This window comes from Terrapene carolina, unplaced genomic scaffold (assembly GCF_002925995.2).
Source record: "Terrapene carolina triunguis isolate 2854851 unplaced genomic scaffold, T_m_triunguis-2.0 Scaffold97, whole genome shotgun sequence".
In the NCBI taxonomy this organism is placed as follows: domain Eukaryota; kingdom Metazoa; phylum Chordata; order Testudines; family Emydidae; genus Terrapene; species Terrapene triunguis.
In genome coordinates, this window is record NW_020664448.1 from 12,423,701 (window position 1) to 12,448,926 (window position 25,226).

Consider the following 25,226-nt stretch of genomic DNA (forward strand, 5'->3'; position numbering starts at 1 on the left):
TTTCTTCACTTACAGAGATGACCCTGAGACTGCTCATTAACACAAGCGGTCAAGACTTGTGTTTTATTTTCTGTCTGAAATATGGCACTTACAGCATCGCAATGCTCCATCACCTCAAGTCAGTATGATTCAGAGAGAGAAGAGTTCCACCTATCGAACCATCAACTCCACTTCCTACAGTAGCTAGGTATTCTTTATAGTTCTTCATCCCTGCTTAGCTGAGACCTGATGCAAAGCCCATGGAAATTGGTGGCAGTCTGTCTTTTGATTTTAGTGGGCTTTACATTACACCACTTACAATATTTTTTTGAGTAAAAGTGGAGAAAGTCCATTACATCTCTCTAAAATGAGAATCACACACACACACACCATGCAGAACAGGGAGAAAGATTTAGCACTACCTGGATTTTGTTTTCAGTCTCTAGACTTGTCTTTAATTTTTCCAATCTGATTATTTCCAGTCTGCACAGAGTACCTAGCATGGAGGTAATTTAGGGCGTATGGCTTGACTGATATATTATTGCAGAGACATTTATTCACATGGGATTTATGTCATCATTGGAAAAATCACTTGTGAATTATTAATCAGCTTCTTATTTGTTGCATTTAATTAAGCCAGTAATTTAAATTCTAAATCATAGCAATGCTACCAAGACTCCTACTTTTCGACAGCCTCATAAAACATTCCATTTCATAATTGAGGTTTATGTGATGTAGGTGAAAGATGCTTGTATGTGATTCATAACAGATTAACTCCCCTTATATAGAGAGTAACTTGCATACAGTAACACAAAAATAATAACTGCTAATATTTATATAGCACTTTCCATCTTGAAGAAGCCCAAACCCTACTATAGGATGCAAATATAAGGATAATTCATCCACCTCAGAAATGTACCCACATCTAGTTTGGAATATGATAGCAATACTGCACAAGAGTTTTTAGAAGTGAATAATGTGTAACTGAAATGACATGGGGCATTTTAAACCAAAAAGACGTAACTGTAATTTGGTCAGTACCCCCTACAGTTGTGAAAAAAAAATCTGATGGGATATTTTAATCATCCAAAAATAATCAAAGCCGTGTTTCTATGTTTCCTCAAGACTTCAAGCATCACTGTGCCTCTAAATACGGGTTTGATACTTACTGAAAAGGAAGAACACCACCTACACTGCTTTCTGCAGCACCTATGTTTTCTTTGGAAGTCTCCCATCCTATTCAGTTCCAGCTCTAGTTAGCTTCTGAGAGCTGATAGAACCACAGCTTGGGCTAGTATGGCTGGAGACAACAAAACACAGCCATAAAATACAAATCTAATATCTGTTAAACAACAAATATTCTTAACTGTTTGAGTAGGTCTTATGAATGACAGTCTTGCTATAGAAGTATTACACTGATAAAGTTTCCAGTCTTTCTGACTATTAGGGCATCATCTTTCACAGGAACCTCTTTCTCATCTCTACTTGGCTCAGATGGATTATACTCTGGAATGCACATAGATTCTTCACTGTGAAGATATAAAATATAGGGAGAGTTTATATATATATATAGTTTTATACATGTAGTTTATATATATGTATGTGTAAAGTATTTGTAAAAAGGGGAACTAAACTATGTAAAACGAAATACAATTGTTTCACATTTACATGCACTTGTTTCCTCTTCAATTCTCTCTTATTCAGTGACTCTAATTTGCTTTTAAGGAAAAAACAAATCTAATTGCAGGCAATGCAAGTTAAAAATATCCCCAAAGAACAGAGTGCAGAACACAGACAGGTTGACAAACAAACAGCAGGTGTCGATAAATTTCGAACAACCACATGTGAATGAATGGTGCTGACATTATTTAAGCAGCCAGGATCCCCAGAGAGTGCATTGTTATAATCACATGCCTTGTGTGCTTGAGTGAGCGTTGTTAAGCACAATGGGAACATCATGCTGTGTGCATCTTGGAATGCCTTCCTGCAATTACAGGATGGCTCTCTGGTACAAAAATCAGTAAAGCCAAAGGTACATTTTGTTCACCCCTTTGGTCATGTATTATGTTAAGGTTACATTTCTAAGTTGTTTATAAAGGGTTAAATACATCTTTTAAGAAGTGGTAAATCAAATTGTTATAGACTGCAATAGAATCTAACAGTTGCTTATTATCATGGCTTATAATCATCTATGCTACCTTCTACCGATGTGCTTATAACCATGTATGACACATGCTACTCGCCTGTAACACATTTATCATATTAGTCATATGTTAACAGAGCTGGTTGGAAAATGGAATTTTCATCCCATGGGAAATTCCAACATTTCAGTATTTGTTTTTGTCCCAACCTGGGATGAAAATTAAAAATCTTTAAATATTTTGATTGGGAAATATAGGGGAAAAAATAATTGAAATGTTTCATTTCACTAATGTCAAAACATTATAATATCATAGAAAATATTACCCACAGTGAATATACATATAATATTAAACATATTATAGAAATATAATAGTAACATTTAATATAAAAGTCAAAATTAAATGTAATGAAATGCAACAATCTAAATGAAGCGAAATAGTCAGAATTAAACAAAACAAGAACATTGAAATGAAACTAAACAATTAAGTCATGCTCCATTTTGATTTTGAACAATTGTGAAGCTTTTCTGTCAAAAATTTTGTTGACATCAATATATTCCCATGAAACATTTCAATTCTGACAGTTCCATCGATTTTTTCCCAACTAGTTCTCTTCATTAACCCTTTAGAAGCTATTTATGAATGTAACCCTTTATATAAAGTATGACCCACATTTAGATAGAACTCAGAATTTACTTACTTGACAACTAGATACTGTATTACCATTGCTTATTGTTACCATCTAATGGGCTGGCCAAGGGTATATGATCAGGTCTAAAGTTTGTCTTGATGAGAGCCCCATATTATGACAACATCATGAATGACAAGAGGTTCCGATCACCTAAATGAGCATGGTGCATTTTTGCAGATCAAACATAACATGTAAACCAGTGGTGGCCAAGCTTTTTTCTTTTGGACATACTCTACGGGATGCACAGTCATTACAGATAGAGGATCTGGGCCAGAACTGTCCCAGAGGTGCTCCTCTTGCTCACAGACATATCACACTGCCCCCAGGCCACTCCACTGTTTGCTTACCTGCTCATTGTAGCTCTCCCACCATTTCCCATACTCCCTTTTGGGGTGAAACACTCTATTTCCGACTTGTGCTGGGCCAGCCTCCTGCCTTTGTACCTAACAAATCATGACAACAACAGGAGCAAACAGAAAGAAGTGATTTGTGTGCTCGGCTGCCACCCTGTGCTACAGCTGCTGTGCAGAGTGCCACACTTGGGAAGGTTGCTATTGCAATGGTGAATATTGCACCAGCCCGCCTTAGAGGTGTTGGAGAAGCTGCATAAGCCATCCAGGCCTGTGGTCAACACAAGCAGCAGTGCACAGGCGAGCTCAAGCACTTTCTTTGCTCTAGCAGGAGCGGAGTAATTCTGCAGAGTTAAAACCAAACCAGCCTTTTCTTTCTAGTGTTTCACTTGTACCAAGTAAATCAGATGCACAGGCCAAATGGAAGATTAAGGGAAAGAGAATTTGAAATTAAGGAGCAAAGAGAAGTTAATTAGTTGCTCGTGGGTCACAAAGAACAAGGCCTGAATTCTCATTGCTACCTTAATATCTCTCCCTAAACCACTGAGCTCTGCATCTCTGCAACATCTAACTCGTTCTCTCCATTTGTGAAGCCTGAACACTGACCCCTGTTTGGATACACCTTGAGTGCAATTTAACACTATGAGTGAATGTCCATAGCCCACACTTGGATGAGCAATTAGTACTCAAGGGTCTAATTCATCCCTAAGCAGGGGACTTACACCACTTACGTCCTCAAAACAGAATTACAGTGGGACTTAATGCAAAGGTCTTACGCTGGCTCTCTGCACAGTGGTGAATTTCACCCTAGTTGCTCAAGTTCTATGGGTTCAAGTACCCATTTAAATGCCTGAATTTGGGATTCAGAAAACCTATAGAGATACTCATACTGAAAATTGGGTCCCCTCACTTTAAATAGTTGCTTGTGATATTCCATCGTCAGATGCTGTGATCTGCATCACTCATGTTTAGCAAAATTCTTTAAAGCAAATCTGTTTGGTTTGACACGAGTTAGTTAACATGACATGATCACTAACATAACCATATAGCTAATTTGTTGCCAATTTATTAACCTGCAGGAAAGCCAAGTAGCAAAAGACTAATCCAAAGCCAGCAACGCAGTAAGACAGCAACAATCTGAGTGCAAGCAAAAAGGGAGCAGTACTTTGAGTGGCAGTTCCAGTAAATGCTGGTAGGGAAACTGTGCCACAGTGAGTGGCAAAGGAAGGAATTAATATAGATCAGCCAAAAAGTTAGTGTAGCAGTGAGCTGGAGACTGCCATGTGGGATGTGCTCAGTGTAGCAAAATCGTGTGTTATTTAAAGGTTCTAACAAGTGAGGCACCATCTTGAAGGAAGACACAACAATGCTATAAAGAACCGCTACCAAAGACTCCAAGGCAACCCATTGTGCTGTATGTGCCGTTCTCCCAATTATGAATGAAGACCATGCAGGATACATACATCTGAATTGCAAGTTGATTCCTACAGTGGAGGAAAAAGTGGAGGGGCTTGAACAGCAGTTGAAATCACTGAAAGATATAAAAGGAAGTCAAATTGGATCACACAGGTACTTCCATCTGCACAGGAACCTTAGCTCAAAGAGAAAAGAAAAGAAAGAAAGAAAGAAAGAAAGAAAGAAAGAAAAGTTTGAATCACACAGAAGAGAGTGGAGCAAATAAGAGGAGGAGGAATGTGACATCATGTAGGAAAGGGGGCAGGAAACGCAGGAGAGAAATATAGACACATTTAACCTTGGTATCCAAAACAGATACTCTGCTCCCCACAAGACAGAAGGAGGAAAAGACCAAGAGCAACCCAGGGAGGTTAGAGGTCAAACTACTGACTATGAGCTGAATGGTGAAAAGTAGCCACCAGAAGAAAAGAGGAGATAAGTAATCCTGATTGGTGATGTCATAGTGAGAAACCTAGGCTGGGACACCTGTAGCTCAGATAAGGAAAACAGGATAATTTTCTGTCCCCCAGGTCCCAGGATAAATGTGATAATCAGGATACTGGATCTTGGAAAGACTGCTGGGGAGAGCTCAATGATTACAGTCTTTTTGAGACCCAATGACACTTGTGAAAGGAGTCTTGATATGATCAAGGGTTGCTCCAAGGAACTGAAAGAAGGGATCTGCTCCATGGTTGCTTATGCAGCACTAATTTTTGACAGTGTATTCATGTCATTATGAACCCCCTGGACAGATCTCTCCCTAACCTACTCCCTAAAGTCCTCCTCATGTTACAATGGAGAGAAAGCATCAAAGAGCACATAAAAGCTGTGAGTCTCTCTGCATGGCCTCGGTAGAGTCTGCATGCTTGGATGCAGTGGAACCATGGGGGTTCTGTAGGATATAGGGTTTCTGTGCCAATGGAGGGCAGTGAATGTGGGTCCTGATTTTGCCCCAATGTTGTCTTTATTTGGAAATACTATAAAAGGTTTTGTTTTTCTCCCTAGTCGTTAAATGCAAAGGATTTAAAAAAAATTATTAAATCTGAAAGCAAAAAACAAACAAAAACCCCTTCCAATATATTTTTTCAGTTAGCATTTACAAGTTCTATGCAAAAATTATTTTTCACTTTAAATACAGTTATATGGAGTGAGGCCAAGCCAAGTTCAACTTAACTACTTGTGTACAAGATGATTTCTTCTTTTTTATGCAAGCACCTGAACTATAGAACATCATGATGACTATTCAGCAGAAAGGGTAGGAGAGATTTCCTCCTGTGCAGAGGGCCAGTACAAGGGCCATGTACCACTTAAGCTATATTTTGTGGGCATAAGGGCATATAGGTTTTCTGCTGGTTTTCTGCACAAGGGTGAGTTGCATCCAGAGGTAGGAGTGTTTTATATACAATGATATGTACCATACGATCCTATCAATAGTAGGAAATTTCAAAAGTAATCCATCGTGCAGATCACTTCTGCACTCACTCCAGTTACAAAATTCCCATTGACCTTAGAGAGGGAATTTAAAGGTGATCTTCACTTTCTATGGGTGATCAGCAGAGTATTATGGAGAGAAGAGTTTGCTTGCAGGCTGAAAGAAAATATGATAATATAGTGTGAGATGTTGATGTGTGTGCTACATCATGATATTAGATAGAAAACACTAAGTAGGATATTCAGGTGTAAGAAAACAATGGCCTAATTCTGCAGTCCTCTCTGGCTCGTCCTCACTACAGGGGGTGGTCGATTTAAGATACGCAAATTCAGCTACGCGAATAGCGTAGCTGAATTCGACGTATCACAGCCGACTTACCCCGCTGTAAGGACGGTGGCAAAATCGACCTCCGCGGCTTCCCGTCGACGGCGCTTATTCCCACCTCCGCTGGTGGAGTAAGAGCGTCGATTCGGGGATCAATTGTCGCGTCCCAACGGGACGCGATAATTCGATCCCCGAGAGGTCGATTTCTACCCGCCGATTCAGGCGGGTAGTGTAGACCTAGCCTGATCAGATAAAACTCCCATTGAAGACTAGCAATAATTGAGCCACTGGGAAGCCAAGAGGAATCTAGGAATTGCCGTCATGGATCAGACCAGTGGCACATTTTTTGGCCTTGCTTTGTCTAATATAAACACATAGCACCAGGCATATTTATAAATAATAATAATAATAATACCCTACCACAAGACACTCCATTGCACATGTTTCACCTTTTGGGGAGAGGAGGAGAGAATAACACGTGCCAGACATGTAGTCACATTGTTTAATGCACTACTGGAACGCACTCAGATACTACCGGTATGTTTATGAGCACGGTATAAAAACTTATATAAAGCTGCTCCCCGACTTACGCAAGCGTTCCATTTCGGAACACCTTGCGTAACTCGAATTTTGCCTAAGTCGGAAACGTACACCTGACAATTACGCAAAACAAAACAAAACAAAAAAACCCTCCTATTTCTAGCTTACGGAACTTTTTCCATAAGTGCAGATTTGCCTAAGTCTGGTTTGCGTAACCCAGGGGGCCTCTGTAGAATAGAAGAGAATAGAAGTACCAATTACAAAGAGGAAGGTGCAAGAAACTTTGCAGTAGGCAGTTATGGGGTAACTGCCTGCAGGAAAAGTTTCCTCCTGGCCCCCAGTAATTAGAGGTTGAATTATCCTCTGAAGCATGAAGGTTTCTATCCCTTCCAAAATTAAAAAATATTAATATGACGACTTAGGATATTCTTGGTCTCTCTACAAATATCTAATACATTTGTGAATTTTGCTAAGCTCTTGGCCTCATTAATATCTTGATGCAATGAGTTAAACGGGTTAATTGAGGATTATGTAAAACACTTTCTCCTTTTATCAGTTTTGAATTTGCCACCTCTACATTTCATTGGCTCTCTCTTTATCATGTATTACAGGGATCGGCAACCTTTGGCACGCGGCCCATCAGGGAAATCTGATAGCGGGCTGGGACGGTCTGTTTACCTGCAGCGTCTGCAAGTTCAGCTGATCGCAGCTCCCACTGGCTGCGGTTTGCCGTTCCAGGCCAATGGGGGCTGGGGGAAGCAGCGTGGACTGAGGGATATGCTGGCTGCCACTTCCCGCAGCCCCCATTGGCCTGGAATAGTGAACCGCGGCCAGTGGGAGCTCTGATCGGCCGAACCTGTGGACACTGCAGGTAAACAGACCGTCCCAGCCTGCTATCAGATTTCCCTGATGGGCCACATGCCAAAGGTTGCCGATCCCTGGTGTATTATGAGAAAGGGTAAATAGAAGATCTTGATCTACTTTTCTGTAATATTCATTAGTTTTTTCTTATGCTTTCTAAAAAGAGTAGAACCAATCTCTGATCATGTCAGAGTGTTTCCCTGTCTCAAAATCCTTCTCATCATCAATCTCTGAATTCCATTGCCTGAATAAGGATTAAATGGGACTGCAGAATTTAGCCCATTGTTCATGCACCACAAAGCAAGGATAATTTGCTGGGGTAGGAGATTAGAGAACTGATATAAATCTCTCTCCACTTGCATTTTAAATGGCTCCTCCACTACCATACAGGTATTTTATTGTTATTATTGATTGAATGCCAACAGTGTGCTTGGCCCTGATTAATCGTAGAGAAAGACAACATCTCTGATCAACGTTTTTCCTTCTCAAGGCAGAAGTAATGTCCTCATAAAAGTGCAGCCTGGAGGGATGGAAAAGGTGACATTTCAATGGGCGCAATGAAAAAAAAACGCAGTCAGATCTGGCCATTATTTTTAGGAATGGACAAAATGGTTAAAAAATATGCCTTTTTCCCCACAAACAGCCTTGCAGTAGACCATTCCTAGAAAGGAACCCAAACCAAGACTTCCTGAAATTCCTGGAATGTTTGATTAATCTGTATTTGAAGTTTAAAAATAAAATTTCACCCATCTCTTCATTTCATGATAGAGTGACGTCTAAGGGTATGTCTACACTACAGGATTAATCCGAATTTAGATAATTCGAATTTGGGAAACAGGTTGTATAAATTCGATTGTGCGCGGCCACACTAAGCACCTTAATTCAGTTTTAAACCACATTAATTCGGTGGTGTGCGGCCACACTACCCCATTAACTTAAACACAGTAATTCGGTGGTGTGCGTCCACACTAACCCTAATTCGAATTAACAAAATCGATTTAGGCTCTACTCCGTTCGTCGAGGTGGAGTACAGAAATCGATTTAAAGGGCCCTTTAATTCGAATTAACTGGCTCTGTAGTGTGGACGGGTGAAGGGTTAATTCGGATTAAGGCAGCTAAATCCGAATTAAAGTCCTAGTGTAGACCAGGCCTAAGATACTAAAATGCAGCAAGAACACTGGTTCTCATGAGAGTTCCAGGTACATTTTGCAGACTCCCAAGATCTGAATATTTTGAATAAGCCTCCGAACTAGACCCTAACTCCACACTAGGGTAAATCACATACCTTTGTGTCCAAATGTTTGCGAAGTGTCTACGCTGAGATTGACAGTTGTGTTGGTGAATTTGAGCGGACTGGCAATCAGCTAACTCACATTAAAACGGGGCCATAAACTCTAGTCTAGACAAATGCTTAAATATTCTTAGCATGGGGGGTAGGGCATTCTAGTTATGGGGGAAATGATGTCACTCTGACCTCAATTGGTACAATTACAATCTGGTTGTAAACACTTTGGAGAAAGCTCCTCTTATGAATTTGTTTCCTTCTAGGATTATGACTACATTTTTGCTGTGCACTGGGGTCAGGACTACGTTGGGGAAGCATGCATGTGAACATGTCAATTGCTCTCTGGCTCATTGGCCAAGTTCCTTCATTCCCCTCCATGACTCCCGTTGCAGAGCAGACTCTCCAGGATTTTTCAGGTTAGGCAGGGCTAGGGGTAATCATTGGCCAGGTGTTTCATGTTTTCTGGTATCCATATGAAAGGAAGGCAAAATTTGGCCTGTAGAATCATAGCTAATATGGCCCGAAAAGACTGCTTGTGTCTTTCAGGTGCTGATTCAGCAAAGCATTTATGCACATGCTTAAGTCCGACTGACTTCAATGAAACAAAATTACTACTTAGGTGCTTTTGCTGAACCTGGCCCTCAGTTTGTTCTTTGTACATTTTCAGGATTAATGACTGCCTCATTCCGGTTTTCTGTGCATATGGAATATATTTCTTATCAAACTATAAGCATGTTATGTTTAAATCCCCAAACGCTAAGAGTCATGTAAGGAAGAGCCAAAGTAGTCTATAATGTTAATAATCCATGGATTTAAAGTCCATAATTAGGCATTGATGAAATGCTGTCATTTTGTTGCCAGAGTTGCTTTTAATGGTGCTTTTTAATCTATTTGTGCTTGGAATTTACCTAGAAACTTGGGTAAAACCAAGCCTTCCACCTTCCCAGACAGTGATAAATTTTAACAATGTCAGCTCATACACACATAATACTTTACAATACTATCTGGCCCTGTCACCAGGAAATGATGAAGATTCTGCATTTCACAGCAACAGGATAAGCTCTGCCCTTCACACTAGATAACAGAAACAAACATTTTGTGCATTGAGAGTTCTGCATAGTTTTAAACTGGTAAAGACAGAACTCTGGAGAATGTTTAATATATTCACTTGATCTGCTACACTGAGCTACAAAACACACGAAAGTCCTTGAAATTCAGTAGTGCAATAACTTGCATACCCTGATGGCATGTCTCCATACTGTACCATCGTGCAGTGACTGCCTTAAAATGGTCTCACTCCCTTATATTATAATAGTTTTGCAATGCCTAAAACAAGTTATATACTATTGGACACTTCAGGGTTTTTTTTTTAACAGAATATAAGCACAATTGCTTAGTGGCACAATTTCAACAAACAGAATTACTTTAAAGCCAAGTTTACAATTTATTTTTTTCCATGTAGGGTGTAATCTTTTTTTTTATAGTCAATTATAATTAGGCAATCATATGTAATTGCAACTGGTGAGTTAAAATGACTTTTCTTGATGTAGAGATCTACAAAGGCTCTGAGGATTGCACAGGTAGATGGAAAGAGCAGACTGTCAGTGCAGACTGAATAGTGCTCCCATTTATCTTCTTCCTCTAGGGGTGCTATTGAAAAGATAGATCTTAAGAAATCCTACCCACAAAATCCCTGTAATAGTAGAACCTTGCTGTTTTACACACTCTAGTCCATGCACAAAGCCGGTATTCTCACCTCATTTCCCCATAAAAATATAACAATATATGCGAGGGGAGGGGTCTCGTTACTAAGACCTCATTACTTTTAGTAATAAATAAGGAAAAATGAACAGTGCACGATGCTTTATCCTGGCTTTGAGTTAAACATTACAACATGCTGGACATTTTCAGGCTACTTGAGTCTTGTGGTTTGGAATCCCAAAATATTTACAGATGGAAAAATCACCAAAATCCGTTGATCAACATTCAGTAAATTACTCTGCAAGGAAGATCTTCTCTGATTAACACTGTTTTAACTCTATCCTATGTTTCTAGCAAGTCAGTTTTCTTTCTTTTTTAATTATTTTCTATACGTATTATTAATCTGCTACTTCTTTACTCAATTTTCAGCCTTCCTAATCTGGTTTCAGGGCTCTATTCTGCCACTGCATTATTTGGATTTTGGAGAAATAAGTTTGCAATAATTTCTCAAGCAGGAGAAAAACCACTGCAAAGCAATGAATTATTTTGGTCAACTTATTTGTGCTGTAAACCAACCTCAACCGTGGGCAACATACCACATGGACCATATTACCAGACTATAAAAGAAATATAACTGTACCCAAAACTAAAACTGTAGGAAGATGAAAGAAGTTTTATGGATGTAAAGCCTGATTTTGAAGGGTAGCCATTTTAATACAAGAGATTGTGCTAAACTAGTTTGGAGAAGTTCAGGTACATCAGGCAATAGCTACCTATTGCTGTCAACATGTAGCTATGGCCAGCATTCATGCACAAGTGCCATCCTCATAGGATTACTTGCAGCTCAGTGGAATCTGTGGGTTAGTGCAATGATGAAAAATTAGATAAACAGAGGATGCTGTTATGAGGCAAAATAGTAACCAATTTTTTTTTTAAAGAGTAATACTGCAGGGGCCCACCTTCTTTGTTTCCTCTTTTCTTTCATGAGGATATAAAGATGAGACTTTCTTTTACCTGCTAGTGCATACTGTGTCAAAGTTGGCAGGAAATTTGTATGTAACTTAATTTGTACAACTCAGCTATGATGCTCAATGCAAAGTCTTAATAACAAAAATAATTCCAGAAAGTGAACTCAGTGTATGTAGCCAAACAATTTATATCAATCTATCAACAATGTTTTAATTAAATTTTAAGTTGAGAAAAAAATCCCCAAACAACTCTAGCATTGCACACAAATTAAAATTCATTGTAATCAGAGCATTCAAGAAGATCAATACATTATACAGATGGAGTGCTTTAGCAGCAATTCATCAAAATAATTCAGACCTAATACCCTTCAGAGAGTTTCATAAAATATTCCCCAATTATTTTACAATCCTTGAAGTTTAATTAATCACATTATCACACTTGCCCAGAAAGACACTGGAGTAAATTATCTATGCAGAACTGAATCACTCAAACCAGTCAACAACTTCCAGATCTCAATTTTTGTGATATACGAATTTAGGACAGCTCCAAATGATCTGTTTGGAAAATGAGCAATTAGTAAGTGCAATCAAACCAGTCAAAGAGATGACTGTTTTCTTTGAAGAGTCATACTCTTTTCCTTCTTCTGTCAAAATTGTTCTCTGAGCTGTGTAAATTGACAGCTCCATTAAAGTTCATTGAGCTAAACAAGTTTATGCCACCTATGGCTTTAGCCCCTAGGCTTTTGGGGAATGCAGTAGTTCAAAAGCCAACTTCTGCAATCACATGTGTGCAATTAGCATTTGCACAATTTAAATTGCTCCTCCAATTGTATTTGCACAATTTAAACTTCTCTTCCAATAAAAAGTATCCTTAGCATCTCTTGCATCCTCCTCTCCATTTTCAAGCAGTAATTTTATTGAGCATCTTCCATTATATTTATTACATTTTCAGTGGCAGTGAAGTCATACTTTGCCTCTACTAAGATATGGGGTTGTGATCCATTATAGTTCTTCACTTCTCTTCAACAGTTAACAGTTACTCTAAGAGTATGGTCTCTGGAACATCAAGTCATTTCTGGGTCAAGGGACGCGTTGTTTGTATGTCACCTCTTAAGTCACAAGGATAGATCCTACAGAAAGGCTTTCTGCTTCTGACCTCTGATCATTAGTAGAAGAAAAGGCAGGCTATGAAAGACAGCTAAAATTCTCTATGTGAGAATGCAACTAATTAGAGATGCCATTCGCTTCTCACAGATGTTCTAGTAGTTATGGAGGCAAACACCATACATGGTGAAAATGGAGCCTGAGATTCATGGAGCCATCAGTCCTGTGACTGATAGGGAGTTGAAGATAAATCTAACCACTAGAAACTGCTAACAGAGAAACTGCTTCTCATGAGCAGAAATGTGTGTCTGTTAAAGGTTGTACTTTATGTGTCACACAGCATACTGTGTCAGTGGGCAGTAAAATCATTACTCAAGCCAGTGGCAATTACAATGCTATTGATATTGAACATTCTTAATTTTTCAGGGAAATATAGTAAGTGGCAGAGACATAAAGAACATTTAATTGTGACTGACTTAAAAATATTTGAAGACAAATGTTTTTGAAAGTGATTTACTATTATTTATAATTATTTATAGTAACTAGTATATCATCTTATATACCACACTAGAATTTTCCTTTCAATTTTCTCATTATCCACATTCTAAAAGTCAGGAAGCCCTTGTTTGAATTATGAATAATCACATTTCTTTTCAGCATTTTACAATGTTCACCTAATATATACAGTCACCTTTCAAACCTGTTCTGTTTCTAAATGAGTACAGCATACAACCCTTTTGGTGTGCGTAGTCAATATAAATGGTGACCCAAAGTAGGGATAGGTCATTACAAGCGGCTCTGGAGCCATCCTTATAACTGATCTTAACATAGTGAAACTACCACCTTCTTAGTATCTTTGTGTTTGGGCCAGAACATTAGTCTGAGTAGAACTACAACAATTTGTAAGAACTGTAAACAAATAATCTATAAAATTCCAAAGCCTGTTACTTCTATGCGTAAGAAGTGCTCTGTTAAGGTCATCTCTGTATTTATCAATTTATCTTGCCAGCTGATGTACCTATTAACTCATCAGTCTTTTCAGTCCAACAGACCACTAAGATTTTCTCAGCCTTTTGGTCATAATGGATGTGATCTTGATTCTTAAAGACTATGCCCTGATGTAAAACACTGGTAGGCAAAAAATGCCTCAACTAATTGGGTCTTGGGAAAGAATTATACATGTGTTCAAGAACTTGTCCACACCTCAGATTAATCAAGACAGGAACTGTGTCTTTGCAAATTGGCATTGGTACTAATAAATGCCTTGTGTTCTGACAGAATAAGGTGTAGCCGACTCTCACAACAAACTTCTTACTCAATGGGGATATGGAAAACAAGTGCCTGCCATCAAACAACAAGGCCCAGTTTTCAGCAAGGATCAGCTATCTTCTCCTGCTGCATCATTCTGGCATGTGTTCTTCACAGCATGGCCTTGTCTTCTTTCCTCGGCTAAACAGTTCCATATCAGGTAAAAGTCCTTTTACTTCCCTTAGGATTTTCATCTCAGTAAGGTACATAGAATTTGAATCTCTCTCTGGCTCATCACTGGCATTGCATTGCTGGTGAATATGCATACTGACAGCACCTGACCCAACAGCTTGAAGTCCATGTCTCAGAGTCTGTCCACTGGTTCATGGACTTGTCCTCCAACTACTCAAAATCTTCTACCTGGACTATATGAATGGCTAAAATATTGCTTATAGTAGACTCTATCCTACAGCAGGTTGGTATAATGCCAGGATTCAATGACAAATACTTGACTTGAATGGGCTGGTTTCCCAATAGGTTGGAATCTCAGGGCACTCTCCAGAGTCTTCTAAATAACAAATAATAGCAACAATTCACTCTTATATGACAGTGGAGTCTCTTAAAAGAGTTGCTTTGTCTCAGCGGCTATGGAAAAGAGGACTGATTTCTTCATTGTGATGCACTGGCTTTGCTGAGGGTACTGCAGCAAAGACAAACACATTTAAAGAGTCTCTAGTTGTAATGCTGTAAATCTCCAGAGTGAAACACAAACAACAACTAATCACACTCATTAATAATACTCTCAAAATACTGCACAATTCATTTGCGTCAGTAGAATCTTGCTAATTCACACCAATTATTGGGAGTCCCATAGTGAATTACTGAATTTTATGAATTCACAAATTGTGGACAAATATAATAAAAGATCAGGAGAAAACATCACAAAATATACTTTATTAATTTCTTTGAAAACTGCAGTTTAATTTTAATCCTTTAAGAATACGGCATAATGAACTTTTCCTTCTCCCAGGAACTCAGAAGAGATGTTAAACAGCAGCTAATCAAACTAGACATTTTAAAAATTAGAAAGCCTGGGTAACTTGCATCCAAGAGCTGTGAAAGAGCTGGCTGAGAGCTCTCTCAAACAGTAATGTTTATTTTCAAGAAGTCTTGGAACACTGGGGAAGTTCCAGATGATGGGAAGAAACGAATGTCATGCCAATATTTACAAAAGGTAAATGGGATGACCAGAGTAACTTGTAGACCTGTTACCCTGACATTGACCCCAGGCAAAGGTATGATAAGATCAAGTGGCTGGAAGATGAATCTAGACAAATTCAGACTAGAAATAAGGTGCAATTTTTTAACAGTGAAGATAATTAACCATTAGAACAAGTTTCTAAGGGCTATGGTTGATTCTCAATCGTTGTCAATTTTAAAATCAAAATTGGATGTTTTTTCTAATGGCATGCTCCAGTTCGAAGAGAGATTAATTTGGGGAAGTCCTATCACCTGTGTTATACAGGAGATCAGACTAGACGATCAAAATGGCCTCTTTGGATCTATAAATCTAAGCAATGTGCTAATGAAGTTTTAGTAATGCGAGATATCACTACCACACTTTGTTATTAAACTTTAATGCTAAGGGCATCTGCAAGTTGTCTGTGGACTTCTACATATGGGAATTAATTGGAATCCTTCTCTGTTCACAGGCTCTATCTTGCTGTTCAAATCTGGATGAGTGAAGAGTTTCAAGTGCTGAAGAGTTGAAACACGTGGTTAGTTGACCATCTACTTAGTCAGCTGCTGTTGAGTGACTACTATGTACCATTCTATGTACATACTCCTGCTATGTAACTATCTCTACAACTAGCTTTACAGTATGTCTCATGCTTTTTTTAAAATGGACCCTCACTTTCCATAACAATCAGTGTCACCATGAGTAAGTGGCCAATCTTGATTTGCTTGTTTGTGGCTTTTGTGTACATTTGATGCTCCCAATTGACCCTGTCTCTTGTGTGACTGCTGATGGGAGTTCCACCCAGGTGGGCTTCTACATCATCACAGAGGGTGTGGCCAGTTAGGACAGAAGCAGCTGCCTGAAAAGGTTGCAGAAATCATAGGATGATTACCCTTACCTCCCACCATCTTTTTCAAAAGTGGATCTGGGTGTGGTGGGACTAAGTGGGGGCAACTGGGAAGGAGCATTTGAGACCTTCCCAGCTCTGGGGACAGGGAGAGCTAAAAATCACCCTTCAAAAGGAAAATGAATGAGCAAGTGATGGCCCAGGCCTGAGCTAAGGAGGAGGTCTTGGATGGATGCATACCTTTCACGGTATTTGTGAGCATGAGCTGGGCATAAGGAAACATGCCTGTTTGCTTTTGGGAATGTACATTTTAAGGGATAGGTCAATATAGACACAAATGTACTGCTGAATAAACTTTCCCATGAGATTCAGACCTAAGAAATTAGATATAACAGAACCATTGGAACATCACTTCCAATCATAGAATCATAGAAACATAGAATCATAGAATATCAGGGTTGATAGGGACCTCAGGAGGTTATCTAGTCCAACCCCCTTCTCAAAGCAGGACCAATCCCCAACTAAATCATCCCAGCCAGGGCTTTGTCAAGCCTGACCCTAAAAACCTCTAAGGAAGGAGATTCCACCACCTCCCTAGGTAACCGATTCCAGTGCTTCACCACCCTCCTAGTGAAAAACTTTTTCCTAATATCCAACCTAAAGCTCCCCCACTGCAACTTGAGACCATTACTCCTTGTTCTATCATCTGGTATCACTGAGAACAGTCTAGATCCATCCTCTTTGGAACCCCTCTTTGGATGCAGCTATCAAATCCCCCCATATTCTTCTCTTCTGCAGACTAAATAATCCCAGTTCTCTCAGCCTCTCCTCATAAGTCATGTGCTCCAGCTCCCTAATCATTTTTGTTGTCCTCTGCTGGACTCCCTCAAATTTTTCCACATCCTTCTTGTAGTGTAGGGCCTAAAACTGGACACAGTACTCCAGATGAGGCCTCACCAATGCCAAATAGAGGGGAATGATCAAGTCCCTCGATCTGCTGGCAATGCTCCTACTTATACAGCCCAAAATGCCATTAGCCTTCTTGGCCAACCTTCTTTGCAATCTCTGTGCAATAGTAGATTTATTCCAGACCTTTTGCTTCTGGTCCCAGCTAGAACTGCTACAAGAGTAGATTTTGTGGAAACATTATGTGGTTTCATCCAGGCTGGACATGGACGTCCATGAAAAATGAGGATGAGAAACTTCAACCAAATATTTCAGAATCTTAAAAAAATGTTTGGTTGATATTTTGTGCTAAAAATTGCAGAGGCTTTTGGAGAGAACATGGTATTCATTTTTTCCCAACCAGTTTGCCCATCTCCCGACCCCCTAGATACTATGGTGACTAAGTACTCTAGAAATCCAGAAATAAGATTAGATAGATAGAAAGATAAGTAGGCTGTGTGGCTTTGATTCTGGCTATGATGTGTTGTACATCTTTGTGGATTTGCTTCAATTAATGTTGTGCATTGATTTGATACATGATCTTTTCTTTTAATTGAGGAGGGAATTTATTTGGGTGGATACTGCAAAATCAGAAGAGCTCCCATTAAATTCACAACGTGAATTTCATTTCATTGGGTAATGAATATTTTTGTAAGTAGCACTCTCTACATATTTCAGCATTTGAATGCTCCTTTCAGCATATAGCCATGGTATTTCTGAGTTTTTGAATTGAACAGCACCCTATGCAAAAAGTCATTTAGGATTCTAACAGATGTACTACTTTATTTAGGTAAGAGCAGTCTCTTTATCTGTCATTTTGAAGCTGACGTGAAAGCTTTGAATGGAGCCATGGCATTATCTGTTTGACAATAATTTGATGGAACACTACATTGTGGTATAAATTAGTGTCAAGAAGCAAAACGTTAATGATAGGGGCCCTTCCTTGCACTGGTGACTTAAATAGCATGTTTCCTTAAAAACTCAACAATGACTCACTCCCTATTTAAATAAAACCCCTCTATGCTATTTAAATATGCCATGTAGTTCTGGTGCATATTTTCTTTGATTGCAAGTACTTTAATGTTGACTTGAATAGGTTTCAAACAAATTGTTGAACATAGTACTGATTTATTCTCTGAAATATGTTACTTTATACACGATATTATTATTGAGAAGTGTTTGACCATTAAATAAAAAGGTGTTCATACAGTATAGTTGGCAGCATTAAAGTTGAGAGCACTTTTCTTTTCCACCTTGGAGATGACATCAGACCTGGGTAGACTCAGGAGTGGAATCTTAAATTTACCCTATGAATTTAATATTACAATTTAAAATGCAAACCCAAAAAGTATAAAAAAAGGCCTGACACAGAGAAAGTTTCTGATGGATTAATGGACTCTATTGGCCCTTTTAATTCATGGTCAGATCCTCAGTTGCTGTAAATTGGCGTAGCTCTGTTGAGCTCAATGGAGCTATTCTAGTTGGGATCACCTGAGGGTCTGCTTTCATACATTTTAGAAGTCATTTATCCATGCGCCTCACAAATAAAGGAAATATTTCCCCCTAGAATTCAGATTAAATGGACTTGCTGTTAATTTATACCCTACTGTAAATCAGCTTAATTTAGTTCTGTTTTCAAACAGATATGTCAATCTGATAGTTTGGGGGCATATTCTTCTTGTATATACATACATTGCATTCTGAGTGCTGAATGGAGCCAAGCTCACTACCAGCAAAATAGTAACAATAAAGAAGAACAAATGATTGGTTTATTGTGATTTTTTTTAGAATTCAATGCTCAGGGCACATGTGTATCGACTGTTAAAAACACAACAGTAATTTAAGGTCAGTGTCCAACAAACTTCTCCATCTGGATCTCCCCCAAAACTAAGAGCTTCCATCAAACCAAACCAACTGCTACTCCCTACTACTTAGAAAAAGCCTGGGTAAGCAAATAGGCCTTGCAGCCTGACCTGAACATGAACACATTTGGACTCTAATGATCCAAAGCAGGAAGAATATTCCACAGTTGAGGCTCTTTCATGGAGAACAATTTCCTTGAACCCCCTTACAGACAAACCATGGAGCTGTTAACTTGAGCACTTCGAACGATCTCAACTGCCCAGGTATTGCATGGAGAGAGCCTGTATCTGAAGTACCCACGTTTCAACTCATTTAAGGCTCCATAGGTTAAAACTCACATCTTAAATTGCACCTGGAAATGAACTGGAAGTGAGTGTTGATCCCAGTGTGCCCCTGTAACCTATTTCTTTCATAACATAATCCTTCACAGACAGGCACTGTCTGCATTAGCGGAAATTTCAGAATGGTCTTAAGCAGTCGCCTCGCAGAGTACACTGTAATAATTGAGGTGACCAAAGCCTGGGTTCCTTTGCCAAAAACTGCACCTCCTTCCACCCGGCACAAGTAATAAAATGTGCACTTGACCCTGACCCGCATCAAGTAGCCTACGGAAGCAAACTCCCTCTGATTTCAATGGCCATTGGGCCTGCATATCTGAGGGCATCCAATTCATAAACCCTAAAAGGCATGCCCTGGCTCTCATTTATTTCAATGTGGAATGGAATTTGTCCCTCTGTAATTTCAATGCAATACAACCATAGCTAAGTAATGAAAAGGTATGTTTTCTGCATCTTTACATAGTCAGGTCTTTTCCCACATAGCAGCATTTAGCCAGCTGAAATCAGTCCCATTGCAACCATGCCGCAAGTGGTAAGGACCAAAAGAAGTAAATGAACTTTCCCTAGTCTATCTCCAAGGCCAGACTGTGTCTCCTTCTGCTGTTCACCTACAATCGTTCTTGTACCCTGAATATGCATGTTTTCTTGATGACCATTGAGGGCAAATGCTTCATTGGGAAGTAGTACTTGGTCAATGGCATGACAAAGTATGGTTGCAAGATTGTAACCTGTTGACAGCAGGAATTGAGGAGACTGAGAGGATGGAAAAAGAGAACGTATTAGGAAAAAGAAGAGAAGGTAGATGAGGGCAAAAGAGTAAATATTGGAAGAGTGTATAAGAGAAAGGAAAATAAGAGAATGGTAGAGAAGGGATAGAATAGTCATATGAAATAAATCCCTGGAGGCTTAAGAGTTGCTACTAATGACCCTATTTGTATTGATAGCTTCACCTCTGATTATGTAGCTTTAGCAGCAATTCTGTTGTCTTACTGTTGTGACTAGATATAAATACAGTATGTTAGTGGCTATGACTTTCATCAGAGTGCAAGAGATTTCGAATGAACATGTTCAGGAAAAGGTCATAATTTATATTTCTTGGGGTGGGGGTTATGATCTTATTTCCCTCCCTTTAACACATATGCAGTTGACTCAGCTGATGCTTTCAAGCCAGTAATTATGTTTGTTTATATTTGGTTTGCTACTCAAAATGGTCTTCACCCATAGGCAGCTTTTTACCTGAAACAGACCTACCAGGAAACTCCGATAACACAGGAGCGCATATCTGCCCATCCTAGGTGAAATACATCCCAGTGCAGAGGTGAAGTAAATTAAATTGGCTCCTATTTATCCTTCCACTAGTATTATTCCACACTCAGAAGACCATAATTGCTCCAAACACTCACATATTAGCAAAATTTACCTTAGAGTTTCACCAGACGATCCCCTTCTTTTCCATAGGTTGACCAGGCTACTTGAGCGGCTTGCAGCTGAAGATGACTTTCCATCCCCTACATGCATGCGGACCACGGTCGACGTGGTGAATGCGCTGCGTACATTCCTTTCTGGCTTAGCGAGGATGATGTACACCTTTGGCACAAACATGCAGCCGAGGGCCACAGTGGCACTCAGGCTTACAGAAAAACACATGGTGATTATCTTGTAGTTGCTACCAAAATATATGGGCACAAAGGCCAGCCAAATGATACAAGTGGTATACATTGTAAAGGCGATATACTTTGCTTCATTGAAATTAGCTGGGACATTTCTGGTCTTAAATGCATAAAAGGTGCAACTTAAAATTAATAATCCATTGTATCCAAGGGGAGTTACGACACCCAAGTTGGTGGTGTTACAAATCAAGTAGACCTCTCGGATACTTGGATAATCATGCATTATATCTGGTGGCTCCATTATGAAAAGGGCAACAATTATGCCTAACTGTATACATATTAAGATAAATGCAATAACCAACTGGGCACAGGCACTCATGAACCTAGGTTTCTTTGTACAGATTTTCTTCTTGCTGCCAGCTAGAATTCTTGCAATGCGATTGGTTTTAGTTACTAGGGCAGAGTAACTCATAGCCGGGGACAGACCGATGCCAATTCTTTGAAGGTAACAATAAATCCGTTGAGGCTTTGCAATGAGACAGAAAGTACACAAGTAACCCAAGCAGATGCCAGCGAGAATAATGTAGCAGAGTTCTCGGCTGGATGACTTGACAACTGGGGTATCGCGGTACATGATGAATATAGCTGTAACAAACAGGGTGGCCAGTAGACCCAGACAGGAAAAAACAACTGCTGCTATTGGTTCAGGATCGCCCCATCTGAGGTACTGGACTGGGATGAGATCACAACCTGTTTTAAAAGAAAAAGTGGCAAATTGAAATATAAAAAGTCAGATTTGTATAATTACAGTTTCTTCTTGCTAATTTTATCTAATTTTAGTCTTTCCAGAATTTTTCAGAGGCGTATGCATAGAGAATGACAATCGACTAATGTTAAGATGACATTGCTAGGATGGCACATGAGACATTTTTCAGTGTTATCTTATTTTAGTAACATAGATCGTCTTATTTTGAGCCCGTGATGACATCTTCTAAAAAAGGCCAGTACAAGCAGACATTTAGAGCGGGAATTGCAAAAGCACTTAGCATTGGCCTACTTCAATTGACTTCAGTGGGAGGAGAGTTAGGCCACCCTGAGAGCTTTTGACAGGGCCGGCTCTAACTTTTTTGCTGCCCCAAGCAGCAAAAAAAAGTGCCGCCCCGCCGAGCGCTGCACCGCCAGACCCCCCCCCCCCAAGCGCCGCGCCCTGCGCCGCCCCCCCACCGAGTGCCGCGCCGCGCCACCGGAGCCTGTCCCCCCCCCGCCGAGCACTGCCGGAACCCCCTCCGAGCGCCGCGCCCCGCGCCGTCCCCCCGCCGAGCGCCGCACCGCCAGAGCGCCCCCCCCGCGGAATGCCGCACTGCGCTGCCCCCCGCCACCCCAAGATTGGCCGCCCCTTACCAGGCGCCGCCCCAAGCATGTGCTTGGTTGCCTGGTGCCTGGAGCCGGCCCTGGCTTTTGAGCAGGCCACCTATAGTCATGCTGTGTATTTTGGCTTTTTATGTGTAATTATAATAATTTATCAGCCATTTTCACAGTCATATTACATGAAATTGAACGTAGTTACTCTGTAGTAATATACAGCTCAGTGAGGCACCGCATCTTCAGCACGATCAGGTATGTTATATTCTGTGGACTATATTGTTGCCTCCACCTGTGGGAACAGAGATGACAAGGATCTTGCTTTGTCTCTCAGGGGGCATGGAAGGACAGAGGGCTGCTTCCTCAGCACTGTTACCCCTTTTTCTGCTCCTCTTCTTGGGTGTTCTATGGGATCAGAATGCACAGCTGGGGTGTAGCAGGGGGCCCGATAACAATCACTCTGTACTGGTTTCAACCAGTAAAGAATCAAATATAATTCACTTTTAAACCACATTAAGGCCATTCACACTCGGGTATTGCACCGATTTAATAAAACCAGTTCCAAACAGCTATAGATAAATTTTCTCATGGAGACAAGTCCTATGTTAGTGCTGTCTCTATTGTCAGCCTCGATTTGGCTGGTTTCATCCTCTGCAATGTGGAACTTCTTCTGGGGTGATGGGCTGTTCCCAGGGGAGCAGCCGGGTGGGGAGACGGCTCCATTAGAGCTTTGTTGTGATAAGGGCTGATTGGCATTGCACGGGGGCCTCTGAATAGATGCACCTGCCTCTGAGAATCCCAAGGGATCTTGTTTATCTTGTGGCCAAATCCCCAGACAGGCCCACAAGGGGAAGCACAGCCCTCTCAAGGGAAGATTAGCTGCGTAAATCTGAGGTTTCCTTCACAGAGCCAGTGGTGCCAACTCATTTGATTGCAAGCCTCCCAATGTGTGGTATTTTTCTTAAAGCCTCAGTTGCTGGAATCTATAGACTGTGTGGGAATCTGAGCTTTCACTTAAAAAAAAGTAAGTTTCTAACCCTCATGGTTACAGAGAAAAGCTTGAACACGTGACGTGAATTAATCCTAAAGACTCACAAACCAGAAGGAAAATGAAAAGAGCCCCAATATTTATGTATTTATTAAAACCACAGCATGAGTTTTAAGCCAATCTCTTGAATTTCTGTAGATTGACTTGGGATTTTTGAAGGCTTGAGCCTGACAGTACTGCCTGCGCTATGTAGGAGCAGCCCATATAATGGATAATATGGCTCTTGGGCCCTTTACACCTGTTCCACGCCTACATAATTCAAACACGGAGTATTTTGTAAATTCTCATTTTTCAGACCACACTGTTTGATTAGCTATTACTAACAGATACTTCTGTCAATTACCGCTAATAACAATACTACTAATATTTAATCAAATTAAAGACATGCAATTTTTGTACTGTTACTTCTATAATAATGATGGCTTACAGTTCAAAATGCACTTAGTTACCACGATGAAAGGTGCTTAAGGAAAACACAAACTTGAGAGAGAGGACACTAATGGATGCCCTGTAATCTTGCATTAACATGTCATTCCATTTTCCCGTAGTCATAACTTTAACAATCAACGCTACAGTGAATGACATATTTCCTAAGAAGGAAACTAACTACTGGTCTCATCAGCTCCCACGTTGCTGATCTATGACTCTCCAGGCTGCAAGAGATGCCTCAGTCCCTTTTCTTAGCTAATAGGGGAGGATATGGAAACACTTTGTATGTGGCTGGACCCAGGAAGTGACACTTCTCTCTTTGCAGAGTGAGGAGGAGCAGGCCAGGCCGGAGGGCTGCACGATGAGCCGAGAGCTGTTTATATCTTATCCAATTTATGTGGTTTTTTACCTACATTCATTTAGGATTTGATCCAAAACCATTGAAGTGAATGGAAAAACTCCCATTGACTTCAATGGGTTTTGGATCAGGCCCATACTGCGCCCCACACTGAATGTCCCTTATATAGGTGAATCTCTCACTACAGTCAAAGGTGTCTGATGCCACACAGCTGACCTTGCCTAAAGATCATAGATTTTTTTGCCCCAAGTTCAGCTTTCCAAATGTGCACTGAGTTTTTGAAGGCTCTGCTCTCATTACGGAAGGTTCCTTTCTGGGAATGTCAGTAAAGCAAAACCATTGCCTAAGGAAGCTCGTTTCAGTACTCGAGAATGTGACTTGGCACCTGGATAGGACGCTTGCCAATTTGAGGTCCCCCTGGCTTCAAAACACCACTTGTTCTAAACAGAGGTGCCAAGTGTTTACGGATTGAGAATGAGATGGACCAAATAAACAAATAAATAACAAGGGAGGTACATATTTGCAGGAAAAAATGAACTCTGCAGAGTTCTGCAGAGAACATTTTTTTTATTACTGAGAAGGAACTTTTGTCAGTAATTAAATCTATTGTCTATTTGCACCATTATTTGTATGGGAGAAAATCTGTGTTTATCTCAGAGCACGAGTCTTTACAATGGCCCTTTACAGTTGGAGAATCATAAAGGGGCATTTAGCCAAGCAGCTGCAGGAACCATGGACCTGATCCAAAGCCCATTGACATCAATTGAAGACGTCAATTCAATGGGCTTTGGATCAGGCCCTATAAGCACATGATTCCAAGGTGACACACATGATAGTGATGCTTTGTCCAAATGGCCTTGTTGAATGATGTGTAAAATGGAGGACTGGACCACTTGTAATTACTACTTGACCCCATGGCATTTTTGATAAGAGTAGAGTGTTAACTCTGTCCAAATTCTAACTCAGTTAACTGCATTCTGCCTACAAAAATGTATACCTGCCATGTTTCAATCCAGAAATGGGTAAATGTCAGTGGTGAGGAAAGTTAGCCCTACATAGTGTTTGTCTACTATCAGTCTACTATGTTAATGGGGCACTTTGTTCTCT

At 40.1% G+C, this 25,226-nt stretch overlaps 1 protein-coding gene across 4 annotated transcripts in view; it reads right to left on the minus strand.

The window, feature by feature from the left end:
* Positions 1 to 25,226, minus strand: part of GRM5 (glutamate metabotropic receptor 5) — a 331,468-nt gene that overhangs the window by 11,107 nt on the left and 295,135 nt on the right. For 2 of the 4 annotated variants that reach the window (XM_024215246.2, XM_024215244.2), the window contains exons 7-8: positions 20,733 to 21,672; positions 3,159 to 3,254 (exon numbers count right to left, since the gene is read on the minus strand). In XM_024215246.2, the coding sequence (XP_024071014.1) occupies positions 3,159 to 3,254; positions 20,733 to 21,672 (1,036 nt within the window). The remainder of the gene's footprint in view (positions 1 to 3,158; positions 3,255 to 20,732; positions 21,673 to 25,226) is intronic. The other 2 variants (XM_024215247.2, XM_024215245.2) reach the window with 2 other exon arrangements.